Source organism: Ruditapes philippinarum, unplaced genomic scaffold (assembly GCF_026571515.1).
Source record: "Ruditapes philippinarum isolate M1 unplaced genomic scaffold, ASM2657151v2 ctg1327_1_1_1_1, whole genome shotgun sequence".
NCBI lineage: Eukaryota > Metazoa > Mollusca > Bivalvia > Venerida > Veneridae > Ruditapes > Ruditapes philippinarum.
The window spans coordinates 82,802-102,668 of record NW_026851703.1 but is presented as its reverse complement, the minus strand read 5'-3'; the positions used below and the strand labels follow the sequence as shown (position 1 = coordinate 102,668).

General features: G+C 31.2%; 2 protein-coding genes across 2 annotated transcripts in view; both read right to left on the bottom strand.

Annotated features, from left to right (window-relative positions):
- LOC132737608 (uncharacterized) overlaps positions 1–6,133 on the bottom strand; it is a 35,345-nt gene extending 29,212 nt beyond the window's left edge. The window contains exons 1-8 of the mRNA XM_060724941.1: positions 6,127–6,133; positions 4,544–4,688; positions 3,576–3,795; positions 2,632–2,784; positions 2,096–2,444; positions 1,270–1,573; positions 932–1,058; positions 234–464 (exon numbers count right to left, since the gene is read on the bottom strand). Coding sequence (XP_060580924.1) covers positions 234–464; positions 932–1,058; positions 1,270–1,573; positions 2,096–2,444; positions 2,632–2,784; positions 3,576–3,795; positions 4,544–4,688; positions 6,127–6,133 — 1,536 coding nt within the window. The remainder of the gene's footprint in view (positions 1–233; positions 465–931; positions 1,059–1,269; positions 1,574–2,095; positions 2,445–2,631; positions 2,785–3,575; positions 3,796–4,543; positions 4,689–6,126) is intronic.
- A 2,477-nt stretch (positions 6,134–8,610) lies between these two features.
- LOC132737598 (uncharacterized) lies at positions 8,611–19,827 on the bottom strand. The gene is made up of 6 exons (XM_060724931.1): positions 19,640–19,827; positions 11,540–11,626; positions 11,249–11,304; positions 10,398–10,574; positions 9,523–9,666; positions 8,611–8,714 (listed from the first exon to the last, which is right to left on the bottom strand). The coding sequence occupies exons 1-6, from the start codon at positions 19,690–19,692 to the stop codon at positions 8,611–8,613; spliced, it is 621 nt and encodes a 206-aa protein (XP_060580914.1). The 5' UTR covers positions 19,693–19,827.
- Between the last annotated feature and the right edge of the window lie 40 nt (positions 19,828–19,867).

The window sequence follows — 19,867 nt, the reverse complement described above, 5'->3', positions numbered from 1 at the left end:
AAAAAATATTGATTGGTAAGTGAGCACTATATCTTGTTTTTTTTCCATCATGAAAACCATCATCATCAACAAAACAACATCATCATCATCATTGTCGTCGTCATCATCAAAATCGTCATAATGACGAAAATAATGCACTTTTATATGCAAGCATTTGGTATACCTTCATACATACTTAGCCAAAGAGTAGACACTTTTAATTCAAATATTTGGATATAGGGGTATTTCTTTACTTTTTTCTGTTGAACTGTTGTTAATCTAGCATTGTTGATAGCAGTAACCTCTATAATGTAGTCAAAATCGTGTTCCCCTGTTTCTTTTCCGCTAATAAGTCCAGTGTTGTTTTCTATCGATACTTGTGGGTTGACTTGGAAGTGTTTGTGGAAGCATCCATTATAGGGCGAGCAGTAACAGTTTGCTCCTCGGGCGTTCATGGAATAATTACTCCAGCACTCTTCAATTGTCTAAGTAATTCGTGTAATTGAAAGGTAAATGTCCGATGTGATTAAGAAGAAATTGTACAAGATTCGGAACTAAAACGCTAATTAAAGTATTAATACAAATGGGAACGAATATAAATGATTCTAGATGTAAATATGCAATTGACATTAAAAATATATAAAAAATGTAAATGAAATTGCTTCACAATCTTTAAAACCTTGAGAGTGAAAATCAGTACCACGTAATGAAAAATGTTTCGAGAAATAAATGTATTTTTAAGACTAAGACAATATAATTATTTAAAAAACATCTTTAAAACATGATTTTGTTAAAACTTGTCTGTAAATTATTTACGTTGACACAAACGTAAATCTACACTCTTCACTCAAAAGTTTACTTCTATCTTTGTTGTAATATTACTACTATTCAATACGTTCATCAAGACGTGCACATATTGAGAACTATTTTCATTTCTACCAAAATCAAATACCTCTGTTTCCCCTTGTGGTGGCTCATAGGAATGTCCGTGGACTACTTCTGTTTTGGTAAAATTATCAAATATTTTCCATGAAATTTCGTGAATACCACTGTGGAAATCAAATGCTTCCCATTCAATTCTACAAATAATTAGGTCAATTTTTACATTTGACTAAAATGTTAGTAAATCTGATGATTATCAAAGCGATAGCACATATCTTTTATATCCATATACATGCATATGTATAAATGATATCGACAACCGGGTCATACTATAGTAAAATAATCCGTAAATAAAGATTTTTTGAAAGATAAATAAAATATTTTGACCTAAAATGAATCATTACTTACATTAATTTGTTCAGTTCCAGAACACTGTGTACACTAATGTTGACCCAGTCACCCTTTGTAAGCCAAAGGTTTTGTATAACTGGAGGAGATAGATCTATCATAACTGTTACATTATCCTCAGCAAATTCTCCGACAGCATCTATCCCGCGTATGAAATACATTAGTTTCTTTCCATCAACAAATTCTTCATCAGTATAGACCATATTTTCTGATTTGAAGAAAACTTCAGGTACTTGGTCGAAATCGATAAAATCTGTATTTCCATCCAATTCGACGTTACGTGCAATATCAAACCGAACAATTCCTGAAAAAAGATATAAAGTAACAAATCTTTCTTTTTAAACGGTAATCATTACATTGTATAAATGTTTTTTTTTCAAATTATAACAAGAACGATAAATTTAGAGATATATGTTATCACTATTCAATACATATAGACAGGTTACCAACCTGTCACACCAACTGATGTCGTAGAAATCTTGAAATAATACCTGCTAACTTATCAGAAAATAACTAGTTTGAAAGAGTTTTGACAAAATATATGGCCCTATATAAACTGTTTAAATATAATGAACGGTAGTTATATTGCATACAAACGTTCATATGACGCCATATAAACCTTCGAGAATATTTTAATGAATTTAAAATACAGCAACCTCTTCTATTTGAGAACTATATATTAGCTGTGTAATTTATATAAACGTCATGATATTATCTTTAACGTGAAGTTACAAACGCGCAGTATAATAATTAATAATGAAACACGTATCATTGCTAATAGATCTAAAGTATAAGAAAATAATGTTGTTTTTTACTAAATTTTTACCGTTAATGTTACTTAATTCGTCCACTGTTCTGATTGATTTTCCCTCTCTGTCGTCAAGATCTCTACTTATGTCATCATTTCCTTGTACTCCATTTAGCCATCCACCATTGCTATGTCTAATATTTCGGAATCTATTGGGCCATACAATTTCTATTTGTTCGCTTTTTTTATTTATCCATCCGTTTTCCAGGGCTTGAATAACGCTGGCCTGTTCACCGTATAGATCAACAACTGACGCGTTGTCATAGAGAATAATTCTTCTTGCGACTTTATAATTCTTAGCACGGTCATGTACAATAATCTCTACTGAATACGGCCCGGGTTCTTCTAGGTCTAGAGTTGCGCTAGACTAAAAAAAACAATGTTATTTTATAATTCTGAATAAAATCATTATATCGAGGCTATAATGATAAGGCTTTTACAATATTGCTTAAAGTTGATTTTTATTATCAGGCATTAGTCACCTTGGTAAAACAATATTATTATTTTTATCGAAATTATTTATGGATAAATCATCCAATAAATTTCATACTTACATTAGTTGATGTAAATCTGCTTGGCGTTAGCATATATTTGTGTCTCAGAAGATTATCGTCAAGTGAGTTTTCTAAATAATATATATTAAATTCGTATTCGTCTATACCGGAATCCAAATCTGTCCATCCAGCCCAATAAACAGTTACTATTGGCTGCAAAAGAAACAACAACATAACAACAATATAATTAATGTATTTAATTTCTTTATCGCCGATCTGATGTCAATTACCTTGAAATATGATATTTATATTTTATTATTATATATATAACTTTTCGAATCTTCTTTAAGAAATGCGTCTATACAAGAACTTACGCAGGTAAGAACTTTAAATATAATTATGTACATATCTTCAAATCATTACAAAGTCAAAATAATGCAAATTTGACATTCAAAATGTTATGTTTTTTTCAATTTGTAAAATCTCTTTTATGTGTATAAATTTCCCAGGTCAGAATGTTGTTTTTATGTGTAATATATTCGAATTTCAATGAATTTATCCAGGTCATTATCATTTAATACAATTTTTATTGAAAGGGAATATAGAGTATTAAGAATTAAAATAAAAAAACAACATTTTGTTATTCTACTTTGAAATAAAAACCCTTGAAAGCTATAATGAATTTTTTATCAATATACCAGTTCAAATCGCTGAAATCATTTTTGTAGCTAGACAGAATACTGTTACTGATCAGTGTATATAATTATACCGAATCAATATATAATGCTATGCTGCAATATGTTTAGCATTTGTACATGTCTTCATAAAGGCTAATGTGAATAATCTTAACTGAGTTAATTATGACAAAAACTACAACATGATTGTATCTTTAGACAAATAAAATTGAAGCACACCAAATACAAATATTTAACATACATGACGTGAATGCATGAGAAAAAAACTCGTTAGTCTCTTAACTTTCAGTCAGATAATGAAACAATTACCTGAGTCAAAAAATCTGTAACTTGCAATGCATCTTGCAGACAGTTACTGTCTTGTTCAAAGCAATGTATTGGTGGAAATGTATCGAAACCAAGTTCGATTTCTTCGTTGGCCGTTATGCCATTGAGATAATATTGGTATTTCCTATACGGAGGTGTAAAAGTACTTCTGTACTCATACTCCACTTTGCCACCATTTTTAGCTGACACTTTGAACTTGATCCTATAAATAATGTTTTATTGCATTGATATTTTATATCATATACTAAATGTTTTTATAAACATGGACAGATAAGTTTTATTACTCAGGAGCACTTACTACTTTACAGCAGTCAATAAAAAATACAAAAAAGCAAAAGATTTCATGATTGGTTTTAATATGACTCAGCATTTACATCAGCGTTTAAATGGATCCGAATAAACGAGAATTGGCCAGGACTTGAGGACAATGCTTATCAAAAATATTTGACCGTCTTACGTTAATGATATATATTTAAAGCAGCACGCCTCCAGATTTATGCTAATTTTTATGAAAATTTTGAAAATGTATATGAATGTTAAATATTGTGAAATAACCAAAAGAAAGCAATTAACACATTATCAATGGCACTTTCAAATCACGTAAAGTACAACAAAGTGTTCAAAATATGTATTAAAAGCCTTTACTGCGTTAGTAACGCAGTAGAATACTAACGCAGTAGAAATATAATTGTAAATACTGAAAAATCAGTCATTAATCGCACATAAACGTAGAATATTACTTGAATCTTGAAATTTTAAATTTTCCTTACATCTTAGTACATTTTCTCAAGTTTGATTTTATTGAAATATTTTGACTTATCTGGGGGGTGGTAAGTTTAAGTACAGGAACTCAAATTGCATAATTCTCCGGGGTTCTCCATATACGTATATTAAATATTATATTAACAATACTCATAATCAATATCATCTTAGTACTGTAACAAACTCACTTATCTCCGTGTTTGAAATTTCCATTTTCTAAAATCTTTCTCCAGTCGCCTATGCTACTTATTACTTTATCTGTTATATTTTTGTCGCAATTTGCATCAAAGTTTGTACAACCTCCATCTATTGTCCATTCACCGTTATCAGAACCTGTCCGTAATGTATGTTTTGAGTAACATTTGTCAAAAGTGAAATAAATAGTCAGTTATAATACGAAGTTTAAAAAAACCCCTAGAACAAAGGGCCCTTTTAAAAATCTTTATAGAGTATAATCTATCTTAAGATTCGAAATGTTTTAACCCATCTATGCACGGTGTTCCTGAAGTACGGAGCCCCTAAGGTGACATTTTCCACACAATTTTCCCGGAACTTAATTCGTTTTTACGAACAAATAATTCGTAATTACGAAATATTTATTCGTTTTTAAAAAATAATAATTCGTAATTACGAAATATTAATTCGTGATTACGAAATATTATTTCGTAATTACGAAATATTAATTTGTAATTACGAAATATTATTTCGTTTTATGAATTATTAATTCGTTTTTACGAAATATTAATTCGTAATTACGAAATATTAATTCGTTTTCACGAAATATTAATTCGGTTTTAGGAAATATTAATTCGTAATGACGAAATATTAATTCGTAATTACGAAAAAATAATTCGTAAATACAAAATAATATTTCCTAAAAACGAATAAATTTTTTCTAGGGTTTCAAAGAGTTTTGGTAATATTCATAAAGAAGGCCTTGAAACTAAGTTCGTATCTAAGTATAAGGCATGTAAATGCAATATAAATAGTGATTTGTTTCCTCCCCAAGTTTTATAACTTAACACTATTGTATAAAAATTAAGATGATCACCTGTCAATAGCGTTGCCGCCACAGCGTGATAGTACACGCGCTAGGAAATCTTTGTTAAAATGGGGTCCTGTGCTTCAAATCCAAACATGGACAATTTTTTTCTGTTTCGTTTTGTCGGTATTATTGAGTTTTGTAATAAAATATTATGTTTTTATGATCACACGGTGCCCATACATAAATTGTAAGGAAATATACTTTTTAAATTGATTAGATTAGTGAAAATCTGGAGCCCCTCCCCCTTTAGTTTTACAAATGTATATGATAAAAGAAAGTAAAAATATAGCATGTTTCTTTTTAAAAAAGAAAAGATTAATTGCCTCAAAAAATAAAACATTGCTGATGGGAACATGTATTTGACAATGGGGAAAAGCAGATATTTTGGATTGAGAATGACTTCTCACTCAAAAACCATGTTCACTTAAAGATACAAATGTATTAACTTGAGACCCATTCGGCTTATAATCGAAAGGTTCATCCAGGCTTGTAAATGACCCCTTTGTGGGTTTTTGTCAAACTCACACTGACCTTTAATAAGATTTCGAAATAACGAAATTATATTTCGTAAAAACGAATTAATATTTACTAAAAACGAAATATTATTTCGTAAAAACGAATTAATATATCGTAATTATGATTTAATATTTCGTAAAAACGAATTAAATGCCTGGAAAAAAGTGTCGAAAATGTTACCTTAGGGGCTTCCGTACTGAAGTGATATACGTGACATTTTATTTTATCGTGAACGTACAAACGTAATATATTTCATAAAAACGTAATCATTTCTTAACGTATTATCTATTTGTAAGTAACATAGCATATGTGATGAAAGGTGAAGAGAGGTTAAATGCTGGAAAACACTACTCCACTCTATGACAATGTTCATTTCTTCGAAATATTATTAGTCTTTTACGAAACACATTCCATTATTCCGAAATATTATAATCATATTTATACGAGCTCATTTTTGTTTTTTACGGCTTGATACATTTGTAATACGTTTTTACGAAACGCATTTCGTAATTACGGAGTTTTATAGCGATTTTGCAAATTTTACGAGTTCAAAAAGTGTAACGTACGCCACTTTTTGTGCACAAACTATAATATACTTATTGAAAAAGTATTTATAAAAGGGGTGCATCATAGCGTGTTTATTTATTTCGTTAAATTATTCTTATATAGATGCAATACCCATTCAATAAAATATATTGCAAAGAAATTTGGAGCATTTTTAACTAACAGTATAAACATTTAGTTTAAACAATATTCATTTAATTTATACAACATACATACACAGTGAGAATTACCAACATTTAATCTGTACACTATTATTAAAGCCTTTTCTGTTCATATTCAGGTATATATACTGCAGTTACTTACCTCGTGATAAAGTTAAATGAATTTTTAGTTCTTCCATTCCAATATAATATCCAGTTATATAATTTGGTTTATTCAAACTGTCAATCTCTGGTACGTAGTTTGAGGAAGCCTCAAGAAAAATGGTTGACCACACGACCTCATTTGTCCAAAATAGTGTCTTATTAAGCGCCTTGTCGACTATCTTCAAGCTATTTGAGGGACCATGAAGCTTAAAGTACAACTGTTTAATCGTTGGTATTTTCTCAGAAGTCGCTAAAATAAAAAATGCATAGCAATGGGAGTTACATGTAATGGTTATTATGGAAAGTATCTGGTTGCCAAGAGAAATCACATATACATAAAAATCTATGTAACCCCGGGGTGGGAAAATTTTGACTCAAGGGTTATAATTTGAATATTATTTTCTTAGGGTCCACCAGACTATGTTTCATGCTAAAATATCTAGACTAAAGCTTAACATAAAAGATTTTTTTAAATAAATTAATTTACAAAAAAAGAAGATCAATGACCACCTGGGGCGGGGCCAATTTTGACCCACGGGCTATAATTTGAACAGCATTTGTAAAGGTCAACTAGACAATTTTTCATCCTAGATATGTAAGCTTAAGGCTCTTTAGTATGATATAAGAAGATCCTATTTCTGTTTTTGCAATGAAATATAAGACAAACAATTTTTCATTCCATTGACCACCCAAAGAACATTGTTGTGAAAATAAGATGGAATTTGCTTATCGGTTTATGAGGAGATGTTGTTTAAAGTAAAAGTTTAAGGACGGATGACGGACGGACGCCGACGAATTGCGATCGCAAAATCAAAAATAAAAATCACATATTAAACCTTATATTTAGAAATCAATCTATTGTAAACAAAATTTGCCTTTGGTTATTTGTGTTAATTTGACACTCGAAAGTATTTAAATAGAATAACGATGTATACATACCTGATGAACAATCACTGTACTTCGAAGAAAACCCTTTGGCACACTGACAGTCATTATCCAGTATCATGTTACCTGTGCACGTACCAGGAAAACACCTTGCGCCAGACTTCCAAGAACAAGTTCCTAAACAAATTACTCTAATTTAAGATACTTTACTTACTGGCCCACACAATTAAATAAACATGCATATGAGAATTACCGAATTAGATTGTACAATTTGATTTTAAAAGTTCTTAAAGATATCGAGAATTGTGCAATTTAGTATAATTGATTATTACAAAAACTATTACCTACTTCTGTTTGCATTTTAAATTAATAAAGAGTATAAACGCAGAACAGTTTCGTATTATTCTACAAAGTTCATATAAAGTTGTATGTGCTGACTCTAGTACCAATAATCATAAGATTTAAGCTTTATGTTTTCTTATTTGCATGTAGATAGATGTTTTGATTTGTCTATCTATATAATATCCTTATCAGTTATAAATCCCATTTGTGTGATAAGTAGCTTATGTCCAATCTAAAATGCTTATTAACAGAATGTATAACAAATTCAGAGTTGATATATGATCGGACAATTTCAACAAAAGGATGACCAATCTGCAGAATCCGGCTAGATATTTGTATAGTGTACTTGAATTGACTGACATTCATTGAATGCTGAATGAATTGTCCAATCAAAATCGGAAACTATCACATTACAAGCAAGACCTTTTTTAGTTCTCGTTTTATAATTTCAGAATGTTCCCATCAATGAGTAGCACTGACAAAAGTATGAGTACCACGCAAAATCAAACCAGTTGATCACATTGTGTCGGAAAAATAATTGTCTGGCATGACTGAAAACATCCTTAAATGGTTAGATAATACATTGATTGGTGTTACTTTAATTTCCGTCTTTGCGTATGAAGTTAGAGTGTGAATAAAACACATACGAGGCACAGTTTTCTAGCACCGCTATGTTAGTAACTTTCACCTCCTTTTCATATTCTTAGTGAAACATGAATACGTTATCTTACTCAGGAACCATTAGTCCATCCTTGTAGGTATGTTAAACATTGCGTGTTACAATTCCTTCGTTTATTACGTTATTGATATCATTATTCATGTATGTTAGGTTTAAAGTCGCCCCGACTTTGTAAACAAAAATATCAACTCTCCAGTTTTACTAACGTTATAAAATCTCTGCAAACATTGTTGTGATGTTATTGATTCGAACTTAGCGATCAAAATGTATAGTGCAAATGTTATCTTTCATATTATAGGTTCAAACATGCAAATACGAAAGTCTACTTAAAAATGGAAAGTCACCAGAATTAAGTAAAAATACCAGATATAAAGTGAGAATAGATTGCTAATGTTGTACTCGTATTATAGTAATAGGTTATTTAGAATTTTAAGATTCAGTTCGGGAATAAATTTTGGCAGTACACTCACATTGAGGAATTTCAAAATGTGTCCACATAATATACTCTTCATAAGTTTGTTTCCAATCACAATTTCACCGAACGTGTTCATAGGTCGTGACAAATATCAATAGGATTTTGTTGTTTAATTCTCTTTTAACAGTAATGCACATGGGCAAAAGTCATACGCACTATCATATTCAAGATATTTTTGATCATTCAGCGTCCAATAAAGAGATGTATTGGAATCTCAAGACATGTGGTACAAATCGGAGCCAGCAATTTGATGTACAAATGGGTATAGCATATAATGACATACCCCAGCAATATATACTGAAAGTTATCTAATAAAACAACACAGAACCGAGGAGTATAAATGCAATTTAACTTACTTTGACATCTTTTGTTATCTGGTTTCCCAGAATAAACGTTATAGCCAGGTTTATCCCTTATATATTCCTCTTCACAATACTCACACCAATAATTATACCTTGATGTACATACTGGTAGATTGCATTTTGTAGGCTTATAACACGCTGAAACAGGCAGAAACAATAAAACTGTAATTTGCAAAAGAAATGCAGAAAATCTGGCAATGAATTTTGGCATGTACACATTGCAAACTCAACAAAATATTTATTTCGGTTACACAAAATACTGAATGACACAGTGCAAACTAATACAAAATAAATAGTTTGGATATAAGATTTACTGAATAACACCGTACAAACGCATACAAATTAAATAGTCCAGATATAGAGGACATTAAATAAGTGTAAGTTTAATACTGAAATCATTGAACGAGTTGAATACAATAATTAATTTTATGCAAGCCTCTGGTGAGCATAACATTATTTTATTGAACGAGTTCAATAAATTTGTATTAAAAACTTACACGAATTTAATATTCTTTTTATCACATACCAAAAATAAAGACAGTTTGAAGTAAAAGAGAACCATTTTTCATTGACGCGCCTATAATATAACACTAACATTTAGCGCGTCTTGACACTATTTTTATATAACGAAAATGACGTCACGTCAAAATGTATGCACGACCGGGCAATACCATTTTCACGGAGTCGTTCGTATAAGCGGCACGGGTATGTGATAAATGAATTTACTGAATAACAAAGTGTCAACTCATTAAAGATAAATTGTCCGGAAATAACAAAGTGCTAACTCGTACAAAATAAATATTTCGGATATAAAATTTACTGAATAACAAACTATGCTAACTGATACAATTATATTTCAAACAGAAAACCTTTGCAATAGCCATTGCTGGAAGTAACAGGATAATATCCTTTGTTGCAACTGCTGCATTTGAATGGTGCATAGCATATCCCGCCACTGTGTCTAACCACATCACCATTTTTGTATTTAACATATCCCTCGTAATTGACATTGCAAGTATGTGCACCATATCCCATCCGGCATTTTGCTTGAAAAGACAGTATCATTATGGTAAATGAAATGTAAGTTAGCTATTGTATAAAAATGCATTATTTTAACACAGAAATAACTCATTTTAACTTGCATGCCAATTATTTTCTTTCTTATCTTTTGAACAAAATCTTTTTAGGCAAATGCATTTTGAAATTTGATTTGTGTCAAAGCATTTCATATGATGAAAACATGATGTCTGTTTGTTTGTTTTGGGTTTTACGTCCCATCGGCACAGTATAGGTCATATCGCGACGTTCCAGCTTTATTGGTGGAGGGAGACCTCAGGTGCCCTTCCGTGCATTATTTCAGGCACGAACGGGCACCTTAGTAGAACCACCGACGTTCCGTAAGCTAGCTGGATAGCTTCCTCACACGAAAGAATCCAAAATCCCGGTCGGGATTCGAACCCACAGCGGTGAGTGGCAAGTGGTTTGAAGTAAACAACCTTTACCACTCGGCCACGGACGCCCCAAAACATGATGTAGATGCAAATAAAAATAAACACAAGTATAAATAACATGTTTTTAACATGTAGAACAAAATTAATTTATTATCTTTATTATATTTTGTGAAATGATACAAGATCATGAAGAAGTAATAAACACGAAGGCAAGAAATAAGTTTTCGTAAATTTTATGTATTACATCAAAAATACATTAAACTATTTACGATCTGAGCACGAGCCTCCACTGTAATTAGGGCAGCAAACTGCGACTGTGAAATATCTGTAAATATAATATAACTTTATCGAACAGAATATGTCATATTTTCTTGTATTTTTCTTATTTGTCATTTCTGCATTTTTAAATGATAAAGGGAAAAAAATAAGGGAAAAATTCTTGAGATTCGTATCAATTATTCTAATATATCTATAAATCAATATTATCTAATTTCCCTTATTTATATAAATGAAAAGTTAATAAATTATTAAGTTTATCCAAAAGGAAATGCACAAATTACTTTGTTTCACAGCCCCATCCCCACCACCAACCGGAACATGTCTCCCGAGATCCCTGTTGATATTCGTAACAAGAGCCAGCATCTGATCTGAAATATGACATCATTATCAAGGAAATTGTCTAATGGGAAGTTGGTGTTGTCAAAGATCGTTAACAACTGAACTTATGTTTATTTCTATAAATGTTTAAAGACAAGTATACCAATTAAAAGCAAATAATTCCGAAAACTCATAACTAGACACCAACAGGCTTCCCCCCCCCCCCCCGAAATCCTACATGTAACCATTTTCTTAAAGATCGAATGAGATTGAGTATATTATTTTGAACTGCTGTTCAAAACCTTCATGAATAAATATTGATGAAAACTATTTTTTCATGTCATGTTTTCTTTTAAATGTCTTTACTTATAACTAAGGGAGATAAATCTACAGTAAAAAAACATTTCAGTTAATGTTCTGTGAAGTTATCCCTCTTGGTAACAAAATAAACATTCTCTTGTAATTTTATAAAGAATGGCTTAACATTAATGCATGGTATTTTTATCAATTGTAATAAAATATGAACAGATGATACTACAATAAAAATCTTTAAATATCCCTCTATTAACTTAACTAAAATACCAGATTTTGTGTTTTTGTCTTAATTTATCGGCATTTATTTATTGTTTTAGTAAATATATCAGCATGTACATTATATGTGACTTTGCCAGGGACGTTGTGTCTTACTCTATCTCATGTTTGTAAAATTGTCTATTGATACTCACGTGATTAAGATATATTCAAATTGTCTTACTTTTTTGTTTTGGCTATCCTACACGTCATTGATACGGTATCTTACTCCATTATGATATAACATCTTTCTTGATGTTATTTGCCATAATATAATTATCTTATCCCATATTTTTCAACTATCACTCCATAAAATGAGTTTTGTATAATTTCTTAGTGTCATTTTAGTGATTAAAATTTTAATTGAATCTTTCTTAGATCTTTTCGGTGTGTTAGATTTATCTCAAGCTGGTGTCGTAGCTTGAACCCACAACATCTGGGTTGCTTAATAAAAAAGTATACAAATTTGTTTTATCAACAAATAATGGTTGCAATTTATAACACTGCCTAAGATGACTTCAATTTCAACATTTCAGCACAGCAAATTCTTTCCAATTTGATAAAAAGTTAGTTCCAAGATCACTTACCAGTAACGTTGATTTTGACATAATACCAGTTTTTATGCATGCATTTGAATAGTGCGATATTTAACGGTAGTGATGCGACATTTAACGGTAACGGAAACTATTGCGACATTTAATGTTACAATTGTGACATTTAACGGTACAATATTTTGCGACATTTAACGGTGGTTGCGACATTTAGCGGAAAGTAACAGGGTTTTATGAATAAATACTAGTTGAGTTATAAACTGTCTAGTAAGTTTATATTAGGTTGGCGTTTTATAGGTAGCTGATGTTAAGCTGCGGTCTCACTTACTCCCGACAGAGCCCATGACCACCCGGGTAAGTTACCGGGATGATCCGGGGTGAAATTATTATTGCGGTCACACTAACCCCGGCAGCACTACGGTAATTCCTAACCAACCACCCAGGATGCGCTCCGGACCATCCAGGCAGAGCCCAGGTGAAGCTACGGTTCATGCCGGTGCTTCCCCGGTCATTCCCGGATGACGCCGGAAGAGCCCTGGTTGACCCAGGCAGAGCCCCGGTCGATCCAGGCAGAGTCCCCACAGAGTCTAGGACGATCCAGGCAGAGCCCCTGTAGAACCCCGGTGGAAAACCCCGCGAAAATTATTACATTGATACATAATTTTTATATAATATAATAACACTAATTCACTTACTTGTGAAGAACAAGCAATTACTCCATAGTTTACTAAACCCAAATGGTAAAGGTTAGGTGAACTGCCTACCGATACATAACTTGAATAATTTTGAGAGAAACAAAAACAGCTTCATCCTTAAAACAAACTTTACTTTTAGTGAAAGTAATATTTTTGGAAAGAAAGCTGCAGGAGATGACTTTGTTTCGATATGCATCAATGGTATTGCCGTCCTTTATATCTCATAATGCATAAATTGTTAAAATAGCAAAGAAATGTCAAATAGAATTGCGGAAATAAATGTCGAAAACTTGCTTTTATTTGACGCTACATTGTATATAGTTTGGCAAATGTGTTAGGTATACCGAAACCAAATTATAAAGAAAGTTTGTACTCATTAACATCGGCGAAACACAAACTTTTACTTAAAAAGGTAGCCAGTCGTTTTTCCCACAAGTTATTTCGAAATGAAAAATTATCACGGAAATATATGTTATGACTTGTAAGAGTTAGAATATAATGTAATAGCAGCCGTTTGCGCAAACTTATTTCTTTTAATTTGATGAACAGGTACTTTAAAATATGTATCGGTCCTTTTTCCTATTTGAAGAGGTCATCATCTCCCCTCCCCATACATTTGCAAAATGCAGTGTTATTTTTGCACATTTTCTGCATTATTTCAACCACCCTGCGTTACGGGATATACGTATACGGTGATTATGTAATTATAGTTAATATTTGTGTGCTTCAGTTTCTCGACTTAGCAAGTTTTCTTTTGTACGGAGAACAATGGAAAAACAGGTCATTAAATATTTGCAGACATGTTAAGAGGAATAGACCGGTTTTAACAAAAGTGCCGGTAAGGGACATTGGTATTGTAACAAGGTAAAATTATGATCTGTTCGCCTTTGATGACATTCTTTTTCAAGTAATCATATGATATTTATATAATAATACCCAACATAACTAAGTGAGATATATATTATTTCGTGAACATTGTATTCTATAGATATAATTATTTGCAACGTTTACTTACAAAAAAGTTTATTTTGGTTTCATAATAATAGATTATATCATTCTGAAAATTTGTTCGTGGGGGTACTTAAAGCAACATGCCTCCAGATTCATGCTTATTTTGATAAAAATATAAAATGTATTCAAATGTAAACCATTGTGAAGTGGACAAAGAAAGTAATTTAAACACTAAATCCACTTAAATTTATAAAAAAAAGACAGGTCAAAATATTAAAAGCTCTTACTGCGTTACTTACGCATTAAAAATATGGTGTTTAATATTGCAGAATCCGTCATTAATCGCACATAACATGTACATTATTACTTGAACCTTGAATCCTTTTACTTTTCTTAAAATCTTTGTCCTTATTTCAAGTTTTATTTTCATTTTCACAGCTTTAAAATTCTTCATGATTCAATAGAAATTTTCAAACACATGCTAAGAGTTAATTATGTTCACTTAAAAATTACATATAGCTTCTTAAATACCCATAAATATGTCAGATAATAGTTAAAAATTATGTATAATCACTATCATTTGTTGAAAGATAGCCTTTGAACCTATTCAATCATTTAAGCAGCACTTGCATTGTAATGGTACAATTATAGCATTGTTCGCTATTATAGGAATAAATAAGGCAGTGTAATAGTTATAATCAAAAAAAGCTAAGGACACACCAATATAGAAAATAAAGTTGGGCTCGAACCCACAGTCTTGTGATTGAGAGGCAAACATCTTAGCCATTAGGTCACCACAACCCCTTATCATTGTATCATCCATAATTTCATCAGGAAAATATCTCGCTAGAGCTTTAATAGCACATATGCTGCAATCATGCAAAAAGCAAAGTTACGTAGAATGTGTAACTTATGCTGTAACTTAACACAGCTGTGATTATTTCGGCCGACTATGTCCCACATAATACGGTCCGACATACCACCATTTAAATTAAAAAAGGCTGTGCCCTGTAAACGTTGAAGCAATTAAAACACTATAATAATGGAAATAACAGGTACAAAGTTATTTTAGAAGTGCATATGTACCTAATCTATCGTGCTGGTAAACACACATCTATTTACATTTACTTCTAGATATTTTCTTTGATACACTGATTTATGACTAAAATGATTTAAAGTCTTGTTTGCTTTTGTTACTTATTTTCTAACCTGCAAACATTCCTGGCATATTGATTACCGGGAATAGATACAAAAATTCCCAAAAACCTGAACTTGTAATTCATAGCAAACCCGTTTATGTTGACAGAGAAAGTACATTATGCATGCCAACTAAGAAGGGCTATTTACTTTAAGAACGTGTTTTTGCACAATCAAAAGTACTGCTTTATAACTCATGAAACTTAAATGCAAACAAATGAAAATGTATTTGCGTATACCATGTATACACGTATCGCTAAACATGTCTATGCATGAACCCTTGCCATATGTAAGAAGTCTGCGTTTATTTAAACAAAGTGGCCGGCAATATTATTGTATTTCTTTTTTTTTTTAAAGCATTTACATTCTTTCAGCCTTTTTTAGTTATTTGACGATTACATATATTGTATATTTCATTTTATAACAACAAATTAGTTTTTGTTTCACAAAATGACTTGAATATGGCGTTTCCTCATCCTCCCACATAGTTAAACCATAGGGAACAAAAACAAAGAAATTGAACAACTAATAAAGCAAATTGAAGATAGTAGAGTGCTCACAATAATATACCTATGAATGGAAACAAACAATGTGACCGTGTTGTTACCGTCCTGCTGTAGATTTTTTTCATTTTAAGTTTCCATTCATATGTTATGTAAGTTTGAATATAGAAATAAACTCAAGTTTCAATTTAACAAGAGCTGTCGGTAGGACAGCACGCTCGACTATTCTAAGTGCTTGATAGTAAAAGAGCCTTGATAATGTTAAATTTTTTAAGTTCACAAAAGGGCTAATTTTTTTTATAAATTCATGTTATAGGCCTTAGAGAGAGTCTAATTATACAGTATTGGCTTGACTATTCGGAAGGTAATGTCACAAGGGTGTTTTATTGAGTATAATAATACTAATTACCTATGAATACATAAATTGGACAGAAAAGGTACAAAGGCTTGTTATTAAGATGTTTTAACAAGTAAATCACTGCTTTATTATTATGAATGCATAAAATTGTCCCAAAAAAGGCACAAACCCTTCAGTAGTTATTGAGATAACAGCTTACAAGCAAAACTTTACCATGAAGTTGAAAAAGGGGAGAAAAATCAGCCTAAATGCAAGATAGAATTATGGATCTTTGTCAGTGACCTACAATTATGACCCTAAATGCATATGTGAAGTTTTAAATAAATATCTTTATTAGTTATTGAGATATGTAAAACTTGCATGTAAACATTAACCAAGAGACTAAGTAGAAAAGGGGATATGAATCAGCCTTAATGCAAGATAGAGTTATGGAACTTGGTCAGTAACATACAATTATGACCCTCCAATTATGACCCTAAGTGCATGTGTAAAGTTTCAAGTAAATATTTTTGAAGACCTTTAACCTTTAACCAAAATTTCTAAGTTTCAAAGGGGCAAATTATTCTGCAATATTGCAGGCAGAGTTATGCAATTTTGAAAACTGATGTACATTGTTACTATAAAAGTGTTTTAAATTTCAATTGAATATCTCAAGCAATAATTGAGATATTTGACTTTACAAAAAAACTTTAACCAAAATTTCTAAGTTCCAAAGGGGCATAATTCTGTCAATATTGTAGGCAGAGTTATCCAACTTGTCAATCTGATGTACCTTGTAACTATAATTGAGTATTGTCAGTTTCAATTGAATATCTCAAGCAATAATTGAGATATTTGACTTTAACCAAAATTACTAAGTTAAAAAGGGGCATAATTCTGTCAATATTGTAGGCAGAGTTATCCAACTTGTCAATCTGATGTACCTTGTTACTATAAATAAGTATTGTAAGTTTCAATTGAATATCTCAAGCAATTATTGAGATATTTGACTTTACAAAAAACTTTAACCAAAATTTCTAAGTTAAAAAGGGGCATAATTCTGTCAATATTGTAGGCAGAGTTATCCAACTTGTCAATCTGATGTACCTTGTTACTATAAATAAGTATTGTAAGTTTCAATTGAACATCTCAAGTAATAATTGAGATATTTGACTTTACAAAAAACTTTAACCAACGCAGACGCGGACGCGGACGCTGACGCCGACGCCGACGCCGGGGCGACTAGAATAGCTCTCATATTCTTCGAATAGTCGAGCTAAAAATGTATTTTTATTTGAAAAATATACAACGTTTCGACTCAAATGCCCTCATGAGGTATACTTTTTTTTACAGGAAATGACGTTCATATGTTAAAAATTATCTAAGCCCACTTAATGTTTCAAAAGAAAAAAACCCACTGTAAAACTCTGTTTCACACAAACTGACTACCATTTTATAACTATATAACTCGTTTATAATATGACCGACCACTAATATCCGTTTAAAGTATTCATTTTAACATGATGTCATTTCTGTACATTAAATAAAAACATTTTTGAAGCTTAAACAAGCAACAATTTAGTTTATGTTTATTCTTTAGTTCATTGTTAATGAAAAGTAAAAATATTGCATCTGCATTAGTACAGTTTAACTTTAAAACTAAAACCTGTACATGATTACAGTATAATAGACTCACTTTTAAATTATTATTGTATAAGAATATTTAATTATTTTGCAAAGCAACACATATATAAGCATTATTTTTCCTTCTTGAAGAAATGTGAAATTACATCTTTAGACTGTGACAATAAGGAAACACCGTTTTATCAAAAACATGATAAAATAAATCTCAAACAGTTTATCTATATATCATCATTATCATGTTCTATAATCGCCTAACATTTGATAGAGCATAATCGTGATGAAAACATACTCGCGACGTATATCTCATTAAACGTCACATTAAAAAACATTTTTCATTTAAAAAAATAATGTGTATCAAAATCGTTAATGAAAGAACTAGGCAGTCTATATTCGCTATAACTTTAAAGAATAAAGTCAACTCTTTAAAAGGGTTTTAGAAATCGTTTATATGGCAATAGATCCGCTTTCGTCAGAATATATTTTTCGTTATTTACTTTACGCTGAATATCTTTAGATCTTTAGCCTTCAACAATGCAATGAAATTATGTTGGTTATGGGACCAAATCTTAATTGACGAATGGAATAGATGTTATTGTTTGATGAGGCCATTATCAAGTTAAGATATGTTATTTGTGTTTAACGATGGTGCATCTTTATGTGTCACCTTTTTAATTATATTAACTGCAACAACCACCAACAACTCAATTGAAGCTTGTATGGAGAAAAAAAAATAAAGTTAAAATTTTCTTCAATACCATTACAATTAGCTTTTCATTTTATTTTTGATCCCTTACGCTACCCGGTGAGGAAAATGGAATGTAGTAAAGATGTAATTTACATGAGATTTTATCATAATTTGGAGGCCTTTCTATAATAATTGAAAATGTGCCAGAGTTAAATCGTATACCCATAAATGAACTGTGTATTAACTGGAGTGCAGGTATTAATTATGCACTCCAAAATTACCGCACTGTCGGTCGGTTATAAACATAGCGCATGCTCGTTGATTACTAACATTTTTCTAGGGTTTACTTTTTATGACGAGGAAAGGGATAATGACAGACAAATTGGATACTCGTATATTGGTTAATTTGTTCTTGGGTTTTATATCGTGCCGACCAGGAGAGTGTATTATTTTTGCTTGAATGCAAAAGAAGAACATCAAAACATTTAAAACATTTAGCTATTTAGCTATCTTATTTATACGAGCGGGCTATGCCCCCCCCCCCCTTCGTACAGATCAGACATTCCCGTGTTTAAACTTAGACGTTTTCCTGCATTTAGAAACATGACCAATCGAACGCGCTCCCTGCGTCTTGGGTCTTAACAATCTCCTTTTAGTTAAGGCTTTTTTTAACCCGTTTACGCCACCAAACTATACAGTAAACCGATGAAAACCAACTATATTGAAGCTATAATGACAATTTGCTATACTAATATCTATATGCCATAAGAACACTACATAGTTGTCTTTCCAGAAAAAAATCTTTAGAAAAGTACATTATTTAAATCAATCAAATAGGTTAGCAATTTTCAGAAAACAGACATTTTCTTTAAAAAATGTATTTTTGTAACACAAAAAAAAAATCTTTGTTAAACAGTTGAATAATCTTACCTCAAAGCTATAAAGCTCAGAATGATAAGCAATTGTAGAAATGTGCTGGTCATTTTTAGACAATCGCCTTTAACATATGTGCTTAAACACTTAAATCCATTTTGAAGTACTTTTTAAAAGTTATAATTAATGCACACTGGATGCCATTCAGTCGCATTACTGGGGTTTATCGATTTCAGTTATCGACCATTTTGATTGGTTTATATATATTTTTAACCAATAGAATGC